The sequence below is a fragment of the Panthera onca genome, chromosome D3, assembly GCF_046562875.1.
Source record: "Panthera onca isolate mPanOnc1 chromosome D3, mPanOnc1 haplotype 2, whole genome shotgun sequence".
In the NCBI taxonomy this organism is placed as follows: domain Eukaryota; kingdom Metazoa; phylum Chordata; class Mammalia; order Carnivora; family Felidae; genus Panthera; species Panthera onca.
In genome coordinates, this window is record NC_138350.1 from 72,586,396 (window position 1) to 72,603,530 (window position 17,135).

The window sequence follows — 17,135 nt, forward strand, 5'->3', positions numbered from 1 at the left end:
CTGAAGCCGTGTTGGGACTCCAAGGCTCAGCTCAGAATTATGACTTCAGAGAAGTTCCATATCAGACACAATCACTATCTTCTCTCTCCTTGCAGGAGAGTCTTGTACATACTTCTAGCATAACACAGCACAGTCTTTGGTAATGGTTTGCTTTCCATTTCTCCTGCTAGATTATGAGCTATTCCAAGGCCTCGTGCCATTATACAGGAGTGGCAGACAGTCTGGAATATAGTAGGCATTCAGTCATGTTTATTGAAAGAATACAGATAGGAAGATAGGAAAGAAGGATGGACTACTTTGTGGATTATAGGAGTGGTTTTTTGCATTATTCAGGCTACCACTCATCACCAGGAAGTATGATGCAAATGAATTTCAAATGAAGATTTAACTGTAACAAAATTCTTCAAGAAACCACATGGAAAAATCAGTCCCATTGTTTAGAGGCAGGACTGATTTGGGTGAAATAGATTGCACTAGACTAACCACCCACCATGAAACTGCCAAAAACCAGTGTCCTGAAAAATCTTCAAGGGTGCTTTGCTCTGACATTAAAATTAGCTGCATGATTTTGGGCAGTTACTGCACTCACTCTCCATGCCTCAGTTTCCTCATCCACAAAATGGGAAGACTCATGGTACCTGATAGAATTGCTATAAGAACTAAACCACAGAATGTATGTATGCAGCACTTAGGACAGTGCCTGGCACGTAGCAAGAGAAGGAAATAAATGTCATTTATCATTATCTGTGTATGCGTCATCAGTGGGCAAAGAGTTGAGGACCAATGGAAGTGTTTTATTGGACTCTAATTTGGCAATTCTCTCTAGGTTTTTTTTTTTTTTTTTTTAACCAAGATTATAGTTTAAGAGACAGCTTCCTTATTTCGTTTCCTTTCAGCTGTATATAAGGACTCCCTTACTTAAGAATTACCATTCTTCACCTCTCAGGGATCTCCCCATTTGCTAGAGCTACATTCTTCCCCTTTTTCTTTTTCAGTGAATTGGTTGCTTGTTTCTGGGAATGGACAACTCAGCATTTGAAATGCATGAAGATGCCATGCAGAATACTTTGCCTGCGGGGAAGATGAACACCATCTTCAGAATGGTAAAGTGAAGATTTATATCCTGAGATTAGCTCACCTCCAACCTTTATGCGGACCTTAGGAAAGAATCCCTCTTTAGACCAGCTTTCCTCAAGTAACCCTCTTTGGAAAGGTTACATCTCCTGCTCTGAGCATTTCTTGATTTGCTTTCTCTCATAAACTCTTAGCTCACAGCTGCATTAGCTCTGTAACGGTCCAGGCCTCCATAAAGAGTTGTTTATGGTGCAGTATAATGTCGTGATACAATGTTAAACTGGATATGTTGATACATGGTTATGCTATGTAAAGTGTATCATTTAAGAATGTTGATGTACTCACATCTGTGTCAGAGTTGCTAGTAATCAAAGATATGCCTGCTCAGAGAAGAAGGAATTCAGAGAACAGTGGACAGGAGACCATCAGTACCTACGAATGCCATTGTAGTGGTCAGAGGAGTGAGGGCAAATTGATCCAAATGTTAGGGTGTGTGTTCTCTTCACAGCTCTCAGTAATGTGGATTTTAACTCACAGAAATGATACTGTTGGCTTTAGCATATATTTGTGATGTGAAACCAGGAAGTAGTAACGTGGAAATGCATGGAAATATTGTGCTCAGACTTGGTAGATGGGTTAGTAACTCATATCGGTAATACACTGAAGGAAGGGGTTTAATGAAGCTATTTAAATGAAGGAGGGAGGGACAAAGAGGCTGAGACTTCTCAGACCTGTTTACTAGTATGTTACTTTTCTCATGCTTATTACCTGTACATGTAAATGCATATGTACATTCTGGAACTAAAAAGTTCACAGAAAATAGTCTTTATAACATCTTTAATTTTCAGGTGAAGAACCTGGTAAATAGGAACTAATTGGCTGTGCTGGAATACATTTGATATACAAACTTAACTGGCTACTTACTTTCCTAGGAATTTATTCTGTGCCTCAGGTTTTCAAATGTTTAGTTTTTTTCTTGTTTATTTGGTGTCAGCAAGGTATATGGGGTGTGTGTGTGTGTGTGTGTGTTTATTTATAACATGTATTATTTTACTGAGTATATTTATTCCACACATGCATTTTTTTTAAATAAAAGAAAAAAATAAACCAAATTAAGAAAGGAGGCAATATTTTTAATGCATCAAGAGTAGAGAATAATGGCTTCATAATTTCTCTTAGGAAAAGAAGAGGCAGTGGTCATTGATGGACATTTTCCTGGTATGTCTCTTGGCCTGTACCATCACCACCGCAGTAGGAGTACTGATACTTTCCTTGGTTTATACTCAGAACTCTCAGCCACATTCAGAAGTTCACTTAGGACTCGAAGCCCGGCCTCTGCAAACAACTCCTGTAGTGCAAAAGGCTGTGGATCCAAAATTCCAGTTTCTTAACCATTTACCTAAGTCCAAGGTATGAATCATACATTTAGGAAAAAGAATCCTCTATTGTAAAGGGGATTTCAAAACAGAGTTTCCTAAGCTTTGTGCCTGTTTCCTAAGCTTTGTGCCCTCCTCTTTGGAAGGAACCAGTGGGGGGCCGTCTAGCTGAGGGGAGGTGGGCAGCAAGAAGCATAGGAGTTGGGTTGATGGGCTCGAGGCAGAGATTTTCTGTGGTAGATACAGCTCTATGTCGGGCGGGAGGGGAGAACTGCAGACAGACACATGCGAAGCTTCGATTCTCTTGTCAAGACAGGTGTTCTTTGCATGTCTCACAGGGACTAGACTGACAGCCCTGGAAGCCGCTGCTGTCATCCCCCAAGTCTTGCAGACCCGTTCTTCCTCTTCCCTTCTGGGGCTCCAGTATTTGCCTCACCACCACTGCCTTTTCTGTTTTGCCTCCCTCCTACTCTGTACACCACAGAGGCCTCGAGTTCCTTGGGAGATGGCCTCCGTGTTGATGGCTGTTTGCTCGTGCCTTTTCAGGTGTTTGAATTCCCCGGTGGTGCAATCCAGTGGGCCCGGTATAGGAACGATGTCAAAGACTATCTCAGCATCGAAGAAGAGGCTTTTGGCAGCAGCTTGAACAGTCAGAGATCACACATGACTCTGGGGACCCTGAGGATAAAAAGCAATGGCCTCCGGGCCCCTCACTGGCACTTCAATGCTAACGAACACGGCTATCTTGCACAGGTACAACCAGCTTGCCCGGCATGCTGCACCCGAGTATTTAAGCTGTGTGTCCTCAAGCTATTATTTTCGTTGTTGCAGAGCCTTCTTAACTCCGTGACAGACGGCATCCAGGCTTTGGCTGTGTGTTCAGTTAGATCAGTTAGCAGTGCCTTCAAGCATTAACCTGTTTGTTGTAATTATTCTTGGCATCACTTTGAACTTTTCTTCAGTATCCAATCATTTTTCATCTGCTGTTGTTAAAGTAAGATCACTGTTCCATCCTTTGAGCCAAAGCTAAAACTGGTAGCTCTGATCTAATGATCAAAGAGACGGCAGCTTTCTTCTAAAGAAACAAGCGGATTGCTGATTTTCAGCCTGGAGTCCCTAAGATCAGGCCAATTGGATGTCCTTTTGTGGTTCACACTTTGTAGAATTGTCTGGAAGTCAAGTGAAATAGAGCTGGAGGTAAAATGTGTGTTCTCCCTTGAATTTCAAATAATTCATGAATTCTGAAATGCGTGTATTGTTGCATTCTGTATTCCAAACACAGGGGAAACTGTAGTGACTAAGTGCTCATGGCACTTTCAGAGTTTGGTCCTGCCCTGCTAATCTTCTTAATGGATCAGACAGTCTTACGGGACACATTTCTGTTGTTCATAAAACTCCTTTTTTATACTTGATAATTCATTCAGTTTTAGAATTTATAACAGAAAGAGAGATTAGAGTTGCATCTGAGACCAAACACTTCTTTTAAAAAGAAAAAAAAAATTTAATGTTTATTTATTTTTGAGAAAGAGAAAGTGTCAGCGGCAGAGGGGCAGAGAGAGGGAGACACAGAATCTGAAGCAGGCTCCAGGTTCCAAACTCTCAGCACAGAGCCTGACGCGGGGCTCGAACCCACGAACTGCAAGATTATGACCTGAGACGAAGTTGGACGCTTAACCGACTGAGCCACCCGGGTGCCCCTGAGATTAAACACTTCTTACTTCTTATGAGAGAACAGAGGCTCAGATAGATTAAGTTTTCTGAAGATAAACTGTAGTTATTGGTTGGCCTGGGACAAAATCCATGTCTTCTGACTTCTTGTCTTTTTTCCACACATGCCAAATATGTAAAAGAGAACAGTCTCCAAAAGGCTGGTTTCCATGGCTTCGGCCGAGTAGTGGCAGAGTGGTAGGAGGAAGGAGAGGCAGATAGATGCAAGGGGACCCTTAAAAACAAACCCCAAGCTAGGGAGATTAATGTGGAACATGTTCTGGTGGATAACAGGCCTGGACTCCAGCTCAGTCTGGGGCTGCTGTTCTGGAAGCCCAGAGAAAGTTTATAATCTGAGCTTCTAACTGTGGGCTAGAAGGTGGCCAAAAGGTACAAACTTCCAGTTATAAAATTAGTAAATCACGGGATGTAATATATAGTATGGTAACTGTAGTTAATAATACTGTATTGTAAATTTGGAAGTTGCTTAGAGAGTAGATCTTAAAAGTTCCCATCATAAGATGAAAGTCTAATGAGGGTGATGGATGTTACAACTAGGCTGGTGGTGATCATTTCACAATATCTATAAGTATCAAATCTTTATGTTGTGTACCTGAAACTAATAAAATGTAAGTCAATTATATCTTAATTACAAAAATACAAAAAGAATTCAACTCCATAGGAAATAAGTTTGGGCTAGAATATTGTTTAAGTCCCAGGAAAATGGTAGGACCAATCACTCACATGGTAAGGAACCAATCAGTAGGATGTGAAGGAAGTCCCTCTACTGTGTAGCCACCCATAGAAGTTGCTTTTGTTTCTGAGTGTTTTCACAAAAACCTTGGGAGGAGTGGCCCTGAGAGGAGCTGTGCAGCGGGGTGGCCAGTGTGCATGGCCCTGCGGTGTGTGTCCCATCGGCCACTGTGCTGTCTCTGCGCCTGGAGTAGTTGGTTCCGTGACGTGACTAGATACACGCTTCTGCTATTCCCCACCTGTAGACCTGGAGAGAACTCTTTAGAGGTTCACCTTTCCCCCACATCTTTAATACCCGTCTGGAACATGTTGTACATGTCTGTGCAGACACAGTAAAGACTGCTTGTGGATGCTTCCCTAATGACCAGGAGTTTCTGGTAAAACTCTGGAAGAAATAATGTTGCCTTCTCTACTTACTTGGCAACATAATGCTGGGGAAATGATTAGAGGATGAGAAAAAGGATTTTGTATAAGTGGAATCGAAGTATGGTGTCATATGGATTAAGAGTGTAGACTTCTGCCCCCACCCCCAGCCTCTGGCAACTATCACTCTAGTCTCTTCTTCTAGATATCTTGGCTAGATAGTTAAGTTTTAGGGATCTTCTTTACAACATTGTGCCTGTCAGTAACAGTACTGTATTGAGCACTTAAAAACTTAAGAAGGTAGGTCTCACGTTAAGTGTTCTTACCACAATTTAAAGAAGTGTAGACTTTGGAGCTGGACTGCTTACGTCTTAATCCCAGCTTTGCCATTGACTGGCTGAGGAACCTTGGGAAAATTGTACATTCTGTCCAGATTCCGTTTCTCATCTATAAAGTGAGAATAATAATGGTATTTGCTTTATAGGGTTGATACAAGGAACAATGGAGGTAAGGCAGATAAAGTGCTGAGAAGAATATCCGGACACACAGTAAAAGCACTGTGTTATTGCTATCAGTATTATTGTTAAAATTGTATATAGACCTTTTATCTAGAAAATTCACTTGCATCCATACGCATAATGTACATGCATGTCACTGTGACCACTTGTGAACATCCATGTGCTTGGAAGTCTTTCCAAACTCTGAAGCATGAACTTAGAACTCCCAATTCTCAATGGGGGGCGATATTACCCCCAAGGGGGCAAAAGCTGGTCCTTGGAAGGTAAAAAAACCTTACTCTTTTTATGTACAAAGCACAAATATGTGTATACCACATACGCAGTATGTACGTACAGTTTACAGATTTACTGCATCTGTAGTGTTAAAATTTCATGGGGTCATAGGGTGGTAATTGATTAGTAAAAGAAGACTATAATGTGATCTGATAAGAGAGGTAATGAAAAAAGTTTGAGAGACTTTTCTCTAAAGTGATGTTGCATGTACTTTCTGTTTATATTTCAGGGGACGGCGTGGATTGGGGTGGTTGACGATGGTGGTGTAGTTACCACGTACAATGTTACAGCTGGCCAAGTGATCTTCTTCCCTCAGAATACTCTGCACTGGATAAAGAATGTGGGGGATGAAGACTGCTTTTTCTTGCTCTTCTTTTCCACACATGATGAACTTCAGACCCTGGATGTTGATGATGTGTTTTTTTCGATGCCTGAAGACATTGCTTCCAGGTCACTTAAGGTCTGTACCACTGCTGGAAACAAATCCCTGCACGAGGGTATGCCATACACAGGCACAAAGAAAGCAGGAGTACTTGTGTTTCTAGGGTGGCAGTCAGTAGGGTAGGAGTTGGCTAATAGACTCAAGAGCATAACTTGAGTTCCTGCTAAAGACATAAAACGTGTTGAAGTTGAGTTACCTTTTACTTTCCTTTATGAAGGACTTCTGTAGGAAACTATACTGAATTGGCCAAATAGTTTTGATAGCATTAATAAAAATTACTATAATTTACATCCCTGAAAAGCTATAAGCTCCTCCAGGGAAAAGTTGGCTACGGATGATGTAATTGTGTTTTCCTAACCTAATGCAGAGAAGCCCATAGTTTTCCTGAAGGGAAGCTACTTTTGGTCTCTCTAAATAGTTACATTATCATGGAGGGACTGTGCATACTGCTGGGTGTAGAGGGAGAGGGCCAGATGTAGATGCTGACAATATAAATGGGTGATCAGAAGAACTGGCGATGGCCTGTGAGTGGCAACTGGAAGGGGTTCTGTGGTAAATTTAGAAGTCTATCTAGTGAGGGTTTGAGATTTATCTCACAGCAGATCCTGGATCTGATGTTATAGGGAGAAGTGGAAAAAAATGAGTTATTAGGAGAGTATTGGTAAGTATGAGTACCAGAGTATATTTTTGTAGGATTATAAAACACCAACACACACACAAAACAAAACAAAACAAAACAAAACAAAACAAAAAACACCAACACATTTAAAGCCAAGTGCCTTGAAAACTCAGAAGATTTTCATAAATATCACAATCCTTAGGTGAATTGAGGTCACGGGCCACTGAAAACCACACTTGTGCTGATGCTACCCTATCCTTGGCTACCCACCCTTCTATTACTAAAATTTGTAGAATGTTTCACCAATATCTTACATGATTTTTTATGTGTTTCAGCCTGAAGGTGGAATTAATTTCATTAGAACATTCCATAAGCAAAAAGAGGATCAGGGGGTCAACCTTCCTCCCAACTTGGCAGAACTGGTTATAAATCCTGGTTATGTCCAGTCTCCAGATAGTCTTGTGTGGAGATATTTTTATGACCTTAAAGGTATAGTATGTTATTTTGTGAAGCCTTTTCAGTTAACGGTTTATATATGTGATTATATAGGTGTATTGGATATGGCATGCTTTTATTTTACACTTGGTCACAGTCAAGAGGAGTTTGAAAAAACACATTTCTCTACAGAGTAGGAAATGAGAGAAAAGGATTGGAAGCAAAAGAGAATGTCATACAAGATTTCGAAGTGTGAGGGGTGTATGTTGGGGCTGGAGGTGTCTCCGGATAAGAGGCTGACAAGAGAGGAAGGGGTCTAACAATGCAGGTTTTAGAAACCACAACAATGAGTCTATACTTTATCTTGGTGGAAAAGAGGAGGAATTAGAGATTTTAAATAGGAGAGTGACACAATTAGGTTTTGTATTTATTTTTTATTTTTATTTCATTGAGATCAAAACTCGGATGCTCAACTGACTGAGCCACCCCAGGCAACCCTTGTATTTAGTTTTAAAAATTATTTTGTTGGGTGGGAGGGAGGGGAGGGTGGGTGATGGGTATTGAGGAGGGCACCTTTTGGGATGAGCACTGGGTGTTGTATGGAAACCAATTTGACAATAAATTTCATATATTAAAAAAAAATAATAAAAAATAAAAAATAAAAAATAAAAGAATTTAAAACATAAAAAAATAAAATAAAATTATTTTGTTTATTTCATTGAAGTTAATTGACATAAAACATGATATTAGTTTCAGGTGTTCCACATAATGATTCGGTATCATTGAGAAATGATCACTACATGAATCTAGTTAACCTCAGTCACCATACATAGTTACAGAATTCTTTTTATTGCAATGAGAACTTTTAAGATCTTAGCAACTTTCAAATATATAACATAGTATTATTAATTATAGTTGCCATACTGTATATAACATCCTCATGACTTATTTATTTTATGATTAGAAGTTTGTACCTTTTGACTCCTTTCACCCATTTTGCAGGCACCCTTAGTTCCTGCCTCTGGCAACCACCAATCTGTTCTCTTTTTCTATGAGCTTGTTTTTTGTTTTTAGAGTCCACCTATAAATGAGATCATATGGTATTTGTCTTTCTCTGTCTGACTTATTTTCCTTGACATGATGACCTCAGGGTTCATCCATGTTGTCCCAAATGGCAAGATCTCATTCTTTTTTATGGCTAAATAATATTCCATTGTATATATGTACCACATCTTCTTTTATCCATTCATCTATTGATGGACTCTTAGGTTGTTTCCATATCTTGGCTATTGTAAATAATACTGTGGTGAATATGGGGATACAGATATCTTTTTGAGTTAGTGTTGGCTTTTTGAAGTGATGGTCAGTCTAGCTGAATTGTGGAGAATAGATTGGAAGGGACCAGATAAGAGGCAGGGAGATGAGTCAGGAGGCTCTTGATGTCCCTCAGGTGAGGGAAGATGGTGGGCCACACTGTGACAGTTTTGAGGAGATAATTGTTATGAAGCAAGAGAATTTAAAGAGGTAGGGCTGATGGGACCTAGAGGGCGAGACAGAAATTGATATGTAGGATGACTGTCGAATTCTTTAGCAAGGTCCCCTGAGTTGAACAGTCTGTTCAAAATTTCAGGAGAGCTTGGAAGGTAGGATAGTATCTGATGTATTAGGTATGTATCAGATCAATATCTTAGGGGCACATGGGGTCTGATGGTAACAATTCCTACCATGTTTTCTGTGACTGTAGAAGAGCTTAAGTACTTTAGTGGGACTACATTTGACTCTCCTTTTGTAGTACCATTTTGAAGTATTTTATCTTTGTTTTTTCAACTTCATCTGACTCAGGCTCAAAAGAATATAGATTTCCAGGAGGAATAATACAACTGGCACAATACTGGAAAAATGCAAGTGAACTAAGCAGCCATGAACAAATTTTTAGTGAATTCCTGAATCAGGTAATTGAGAAAAAAATTTTTTACATGTTTATTTATTTATTTTTGAGAGAGAGAGAGAGAGAGAGACAGAGAGAGAGAGAGACAGAGAGAGAACACGAGAGAACAAGAATATACAAGCCAGGGGAAGGACAGAGAGAAAGAGAGAGAGAGAATACCAAGCAGGCCCTGTGCTCTCAGTGAGGCTCAATGCCATGAACAGTGAGATCATGACCTGAGCACAAATCAAGAATCAGACACTTAACATACTGAGCCACCCAGGGGCCCTGAGAAAAAAAATTTTTGATGATGGATTAAATATGAAATTTAGATTGGATTCAGCCTTCTCTTGGAAAAAAGGAAGAAGAAACATCTAGTCAAACATTGATTTGATTAATGGAAACTATTAATTGAGGCCTCAATGTGGATTTGGGAGCTTAACTTCTCGGCATGGATGGTTACATTAATCAAAGGACTGGATGCTTGTGAGATTTCTCTTTGATTTGTTTTTAAATGCTCAACCCACTGCCTTGCATAGTGACCCACAAGTTCCCTGATTCTAATCCAGTCCCACCACTGCTGACCCTAAGTAAATCACAGCTAATCTACATTTCACTTTTGTCTCCTGCAAAAAAGGTGGGGGATAATACTGCCAACCTTATGAGATTGTGACATAGTAAATGTAAAGGACATAAAAAATCCCGTGTTCAGAGTGAGGGCTGCATTTAGGATTAGTTATGATTATGTGAATGGTTAAGTTGCTGAGTAGGATATTTGCTAAATAACTGGATTTAATTCTTTTTTTCTTTTCCAAGCATCAAAATGCCCTCACTTTGAGTACACTCAGAATTTATAACAATGGATTACGACAGCCACATTTTCACTTTAATGCAAATGAAATGGGATACGTAATAAGTGGATGTGCTAAGGTAATTTCACTGCGAACACTTTTTTGAACTTTCCTTTTTAGTTCAGAAAGAAGGAAACACGAGGTTTTTCTTTGGTTCAGTTGTTGGTAACATTGAAAGACTTGGTGCTAGCGTCTTTCTGGGCACAGTTTCCTCAGAAGATACCATGCAGGTCCTACTAGCTAGCTTCCAACTTTGACGTTGGCGTGAGAAGAGGCTAAGAACATTCAGAAGTGATACAGAGGTTATTACTTATGGTGAAGGGTCTGGAACATTTTACATTCTCAGAGTTTTGCCATTTTAGGTAATGCAAGGTTTAATGTGCTGCCCTTTGGGGAATACAAAAGGGCTGTTTGCCTCTCAGTGTGATGTGAGGGGTGATGGCTGGGGAGGTGTGTGGAGCGTCACTAGGGCGGCCATGTAACCTTGTTTATGCAAGATCCTTCTGATGTACACTTATCTTGGTGAGACTGCTGACCCTTCAGAGAGTCTTGGTTTGGATGATCAATCACATGGTTACCATAAGGGAAGTCACAGTGAGTAGCGTGTTACAGTAGGGACTTAATGGCAGGGCTTCTATGCCAGCTTACGCGAGTCAGGTGGGCTTCTGGCTTGTACCTGTCTTAATCCTGACAGAAAGAACCAAACCAGACTGATAATTACACACTTATTATTTCATCCATAGCAAAAGTTTTATGTTTTTAGAGGTGAAGGCTTTAATAAACTGGAAATGGGCGTTGTAATCTCTCACAAATTCTATTTCAAGGATCAGATTTTATTTTTGGTGTTGTTATACGCTCACAGGTGTGCATTTGTGTGCTCCTTTAAATCAAATCTTTTTTTTTTATTTTTTTATTTTATTTATTTATTTATTTTTAATGTTTTATTTATTTTTGAGACAGAGAGAGACAGAGCATGAACGGGGGAGGGGCAGAGAGAGAGGGAGACACAGAATCGGAAGCAGGCTCCAGGCTCCGAGCCATCAGCCCAGAGCCCGACGCGGGGCTCGAACTCACGGACCGCGAGATTGTGACCTGAGCTGAAGTCGGACACTCAACCGACTGAGCCACCCAGGCGCCCCAAATCTTTTTTTTTAATCTTTATTTACGAGAGAGAGAGAGAGTGAGCAGGGGAGGGTCAGAGAGAGAGGGAGACACAGACTCTGAAGCAGGCTCCAGGCTCTGAGCTGTCAGCACAGAGCTCGATGTGGGGCTCAAACTCATGGACCTTGAGATCATGACCTGAGCTGAAGTCAGACGCTTAACCAGCTGGGCCACCCAGGCACCCCTGTGTGCTCCTTTAGTGTCTCTTTTAAGGAAGACTGTTAGGCTGCTGCTCTCCCAGAAGGATGAGTTTTCCCAACCAGGGAGGAAGGAGGGCATGAGGGGGGCAGTAGAACCCTGAAATGTAAATCCTCTGCCTAATTAGGGAAAGTAATTTATAACCTTTAATTAGAACATAGTGACCGGTGCTCTTTTTGCATGATGTTCCACAGTATTGAACTCACTAATGCATGTTGAGGAACATTTACTACAATAGAGTATCTTTTGACTTCTGTGGGACTGTCTCAGATTTTATGTGAGAGATGGCCTCCATTTTCTGCCATTTACCCTCACTAAGAAGTGTTTTTATTCATCTGTTCTTCATTATTAATACTTCTCCTTTATGAATATTTGATTTTATTTGCTTGACTTCGACCCCGTTTTTTCCCTTCTCTTTAGGTTGGCGTTATTAACACTCAGGGTATCACAGAGTTTAATGTTCACATTGGAGATGTGGTATTTTTCCCCATGGGAACTCAGCATTACATTAAGAGCGCATGTGATGAGGATTTGCTTCTTATTCTTGCCTTCAGCACTGGAGACCAGGTGAGCTCAAGGCAGTTTAAGAGAGATTGGTGAGTGCCAATGATGTGCAGAATATCCTGCCTTAACACAGTGTCTGGACCACAGGGGAGCCTCAGTAAATGTGAGCTGAATGAATGAATGAATGAACTGGTAGAATCTGTGTGTCAAGAGAAGGAGAATCAAATAATCTCATTTGGTTATAAAGGGATCTAGTATTTCTAATAATTCTACAATTCTAGAATTTTCTCCTAATTCCCATGTTCTGAACCATCTTAGAAAAAAACACACATAGATACAGAGACAGAAACACACAGTGAGACAAATATAGAGGAACAAATCAAGAGAGGCTGACTGAGAAAGAGAGGTAGTGAAAGAGAGGAAAGAGAGTGAAAGAGGGAACAAGGACAGGTCGTCAGACCCAGCTGACTGGACAGCCAGGCCAGATAGGCAGAGATTATCAATCCAGTGGAGAGAGCCTGTGTCTGGCTGTAGAGCACGAGGACCACTTATTAGGCAGCAAAGTTTGCCTCTGTCATGTGCTGCTAGAGCTCTGAGAAGCCCCTCTGTTACCAGTCCTTGCTCACAGGAAGACAAGGTCTTCCCTCATCAAAGGGAACTACCTTTTAGTAGGACAGACAGCCCTTCCAAAGGGGATGCCTCAGCACCTCCACCATCAGTCACACTTTCCTTTTTCTCAGAATTGAAAAGGTGAGCTCCCCATGCCAAGGGAAGACAGGCATACAGATGACCATTCACAGGAATTCATAGCTGTGGAAAGTTACAAAGCCAAGTATCCTGCTGTCTTGCAAGTGCCTTGATGGCTGTAAGATGTTTGTAGGAATCTTAGTACTTTGGCGCTGATGCATCTTGTTTTGGTTTCCACTGCCAGTTGCAAACCCTTGACATGGACGATTATCTCCAGGCCACAGCAGACCACATCCTGGCCCAGCTTTTTTTCAAGAAGCAAAGTGAGTTTAAGAAGATCCCCAAATTTGAGGAGGACCAGGCAATCAACCTGCCTTAGATTTGCTGATGAGTTCATATCTATCCTTCCTTCTTCATTTGTTATTGTTTTTAAAGGACCACTTTGCTAATGAGCCTAGAGCTCTGTACAGAGTAGAAATGGGAAAGCAGGTGCAAAACAGCCCTGTGGGCTCATTTAGCTTAGTGATTATAGGCTGTGTATGCTAAGGGTGCATTTCAGTATACTCTGCATAGATTGGCAGATCTATGGAGAAGATCCTAAATTAAATTATATTTTTTTATGGATTTTTGTATGTGTGTATATATTTATTTATTTTCCTTGTGTTACTTAAATTTTATTACTCTAAATGAAAATCCATTTTTTTTATGCCTATCAGTAAATCTTACTACACTGCATGTATTTTTGTCATTCATCACTGTGAAAGGAAGTCAGCCTGTGTATGTATATATTGAGGTGCTGGAACCCAGGTACCTCAAACTTTGTCTGGAGAGTTCTGTATAGAGCCCAACACTGGTGATTCCTAACCCTTCTGTTGGTTTGAAAATACTTTTTATAATGGCAAAATTTTCAAGGGCTCACTCATTTGGTTGTATACTTACTGAATATTAGCCAAGAAAATATTCAGTGATAAAGTAATAATGAGTTCAGTACCTTCTTTGAATATATTGGATTTCATTAATCACATCATCAACTATTTACATCTGAGGAGTAGTCATCCCTATATTTGAGAAGCATGTGGTTTATTTAGTCCATTGGCAATGCTGGCTATGTGTGTGGATTCAAGAACCATTTGTCATCACTTGGAAGCTGGTGGTCTCTAAGTTGGGGGTCATTGTCTTAAGTGGAAAAGAATTTGTTCAGATCTAACCTGTGCTGGTTTTTGTTTACAATTTATTTTAGCAGGTATTTAGTCCCCTGCATTGTGCTTGGGTACAGCCATTAGTTCTGGGCTACCCTATATAAAATTCTCAAGTCAATATAGCTGATTTTTAGTGCTTTTGACCATCACCCACCTTCAAATATTCCCTTGATACCTAATGGGATTTTTAGATGTTTTAAGATATTTGTTCCCAGACTAAAAAGAATATATATGTTCCTTTCTCTCTTTGTCTCTGTTTCTATTTCTCTATCTTTCTGTCTGTCTGGATTGCTAGTTCTGTTGACTACAAGTACAGAATTCAGTGAGAATCAGAAATGGCTCACTTTTAGCATGAGGAAGTAGCCATCTACATAAAGTACCTAATCAGACAACAAAAGGCCTTTTATCGCTTAGAACTACTATGTATTACCTTATTGCGCTTTACTGGGTGATCCAGCCAAGATCAAAGCGTGATAACAATGGGAGGTTTGTGATGGCGATGTTGTCTTGAAAAGACTTTATAGAGAATGGGTCTCCAGCCAGGTGGAGGAACATGGTTGAGAAGATTCAGGGAACAGCACCAGGCATTAGGTATATGGAAGAAGGATGTCCAGATAGAGAGGAAATAGAAAGGTAAACAGCAATGTGTGTAGACAGATTTTATCTGCAAATTTTGTTTTACTTTAGGAACTTTTTTTATATACTATAAACCAGTTCATAATCCATTTTCCTATGTCAGGAAGTATTATTTAATAAAGATTTTATGCGTCTTTGTGTATTCTTTTGTCATTGTAATTTTGAATGAAATCTGTTCTTTATGGATTTATGTATTTGAAGCATTTTTGGATTCCCTGTATGCATCCTTGAAATATGACTTAGGAATCTAGTCCACTATGTATTTAAAAAAGAAAAATCTTAAAAATAAAGATAATGTAATGAGACAATTCAGTTGGAATATTGTTGGTATGTTATTTTATGGGGGGATGTGTTCTTCTATTTTGTTGCTCTCATTTCAGTCCTTCATCCCTCCTTGGGATGCTGATTTCTAGTTATACCATTTTATTCTCTAGGGTAACTTAATCCATTTACACTCAAGTGCTTTTAGGCTTTTTGGTATATCAACTTTATTATCAAATCAGTAGATTAAAGAGTGAATTGCTAGTTCAGACTGATTATTTGGCATCATTCAGGCAAACCCCAGACCTTTGAATACTTCTTTTAAAACCAAACTCACCTTTAACCATTTTATATATATAGTCTATTATAGACACAGTAGGTTCATTTGAAATGGTATGAATTGTTCTTAGCTGTTTTAAAAAAATCTTTCAAAAGAACTTTCTTTTTAACAGCACTTTGAATAACTGAATAGAATGAATTATTTTGAATAGAGGAACTACAGGTTAGGTAAACAACCCCAAATGTTCCTTATTGCTTCTAAATAGTGAAAGGTAGTTATAAAAAGTTTCTTTGTTCATACTCTCACCCCTTCCCTATTGAAAAGCAATCAGGCTGCTTTTTATCACCCAACTGATTAAGGAAAAGGAAAACGGTTAAATGTTACTATACAACTTGATTCCCAATGAGTCTATTTTCTCAATGGTTGAAAATGATTCGGCAGTATAATATCATTGCTTTAAAAAACTATAAAAGGGGCACCTGAGTGGCTCATTTGGTTAAGCGTCTGACTCTTGATTTCGGCTCACGTCTTGACCTCACTCCTGGAGGGACTCTACCAGCTCTGCACTGACAGCACAGCACCTGCTTGGGATTCCATTTCTCCTTTCTCTCTACCCCTCCTCTGCTCACATGCACACACGTGCACTCTCACTCTCAAAACAAATAATTAAATTTAAAAAAAAAAGTAGAAAACTAAAAGAGATCTTTACATAGTTTGGATACTAACCCTTTATCGAATAGGTCATTTGCAAATACCTTCTCCCATTCAGTAGGTTGCCTTTTAGTTCTGTTGATTGTTTCCTTCTCTGTGCAGAAGATTTTTATTTTGATGTAGTCCCAATAGTTTGTCTTTGCTTTTATTTCCCTTGCCTCCAGAGGGAAAACGTTGCTATGGCTGATGTCAGAAACATTACTGCTTGAGCTCTCTTCTAGGATTTGTATGGTTTCAGGTCTCACATTTAGGTCTTTAGTCTATTTTGAATTTATTTTGTGTATGATGTAAAAAAGTAAATAGGTGATGGGGATGAAGGAGGGCGCTTGTGACGAGCACTGGGTGATGGAATTGTTGAATCACAATACTGTACACGCAACACTAATATAACACTGTAGGTAACTATACTGGAATTAAAAAAAAAAACTAAAAAAGAAAGCCTCAGAATAAAAGCCACGGTGATTTTGTGCTATAATTAGAAGTTACAAGTGGTATCTCCTACATAGTCTGCACTCATGATAGTTTTATGAAACTGGTATGTTCATTTTGGATCACTCTTCCTTTGAAAAGAAGAGGAAGACCCTTGAAAGTTCAGAAAAGACCAGGGATGGCTAAGGAGTTGGGCACCTGTATTCTTTATTGTATTTATGTTGGAACTGTTTGGGGAAAAGAAATCATAAAGCTGGTAGAAGCCATGTATCATTTGGTCTCATTAGTTTGCAGAGATGGAAACTAAGTCCTGAGAAGGGTACTTCATCCACACTGCAACGAAGTCCAGAACTTTTGAGCCCCCCGACCCTTCATCCTGTGTAGTGTTTTTTTATTTTTTATGTTTTGGTTACTATCCTCAAATGTATGAAGGATTCCTCGACATGAAGCAGAACTCTATAGTAGAAAATATTACACCATCTACAAGCGGGAGAGGCGGCTTCTATTATCCACATATAGGCAACCCCTGATGCCAGAACTCCACCTATGTGGGCCTCCCTCCCACCCACCAGATGCCCAGCTTCCAGCTACTTCCATCAAGGAGGTGGTCAGAGCCTCCTGAGATCACAGGTCACTATCCTTATCTAGCCAAATGCTCACTGCTTGTGTTCTATTTTAAATTTTTATTAAAAAATTTTAAAATTGTGATAGAATATACAAAAGGTAAAATT

General features: G+C 39.8%; 1 protein-coding gene across 1 annotated transcript; it reads left to right on the forward strand.

Moving 5' to 3' along the window:
* Positions 1 to 880: 880 nt before the first annotated feature.
* LOC132666015 (oxalate decarboxylase OxdC-like) lies at positions 881 to 15,013 on the forward strand. The gene is made up of 9 exons (XM_060613897.3): positions 881 to 1,103; positions 2,254 to 2,484; positions 2,997 to 3,203; positions 6,294 to 6,524; positions 7,461 to 7,614; positions 9,403 to 9,512; positions 10,304 to 10,417; positions 12,118 to 12,264; positions 13,133 to 15,013. The coding sequence occupies exons 1-9, from the start codon at positions 1,020 to 1,022 to the stop codon at positions 13,265 to 13,267; spliced, it is 1,413 nt and encodes a 470-aa protein (XP_060469880.3). The 5' UTR covers positions 881 to 1,019; the 3' UTR covers positions 13,268 to 15,013.
* The last annotated feature ends 2,122 nt before the right edge of the window (positions 15,014 to 17,135 follow it).

What these genes read in the sequence shown, in the direction of transcription:
- LOC132666015 (XM_060613897.3), top strand. Translation starts at nt 1,020, where the DNA reads ATGGACAACTCAGCATTTGAAATGCATGAAGATGCCATGCAGAATACT. An exon ending in ACCATTTACCTAAGTCCAAG is followed by an intron (nt 2,485 to 2,996) that starts GTATGAATCATA and finishes GTGCCTTTTCAG; the next exon opens with GTGTTTGAATTCCCCGGTGG. An exon ending in TTGCTTCCAGGTCACTTAAG is followed by an intron (nt 6,525 to 7,460) that starts GTCTGTACCACT and finishes TATGTGTTTCAG; the next exon opens with CCTGAAGGTGGAATTAATTT.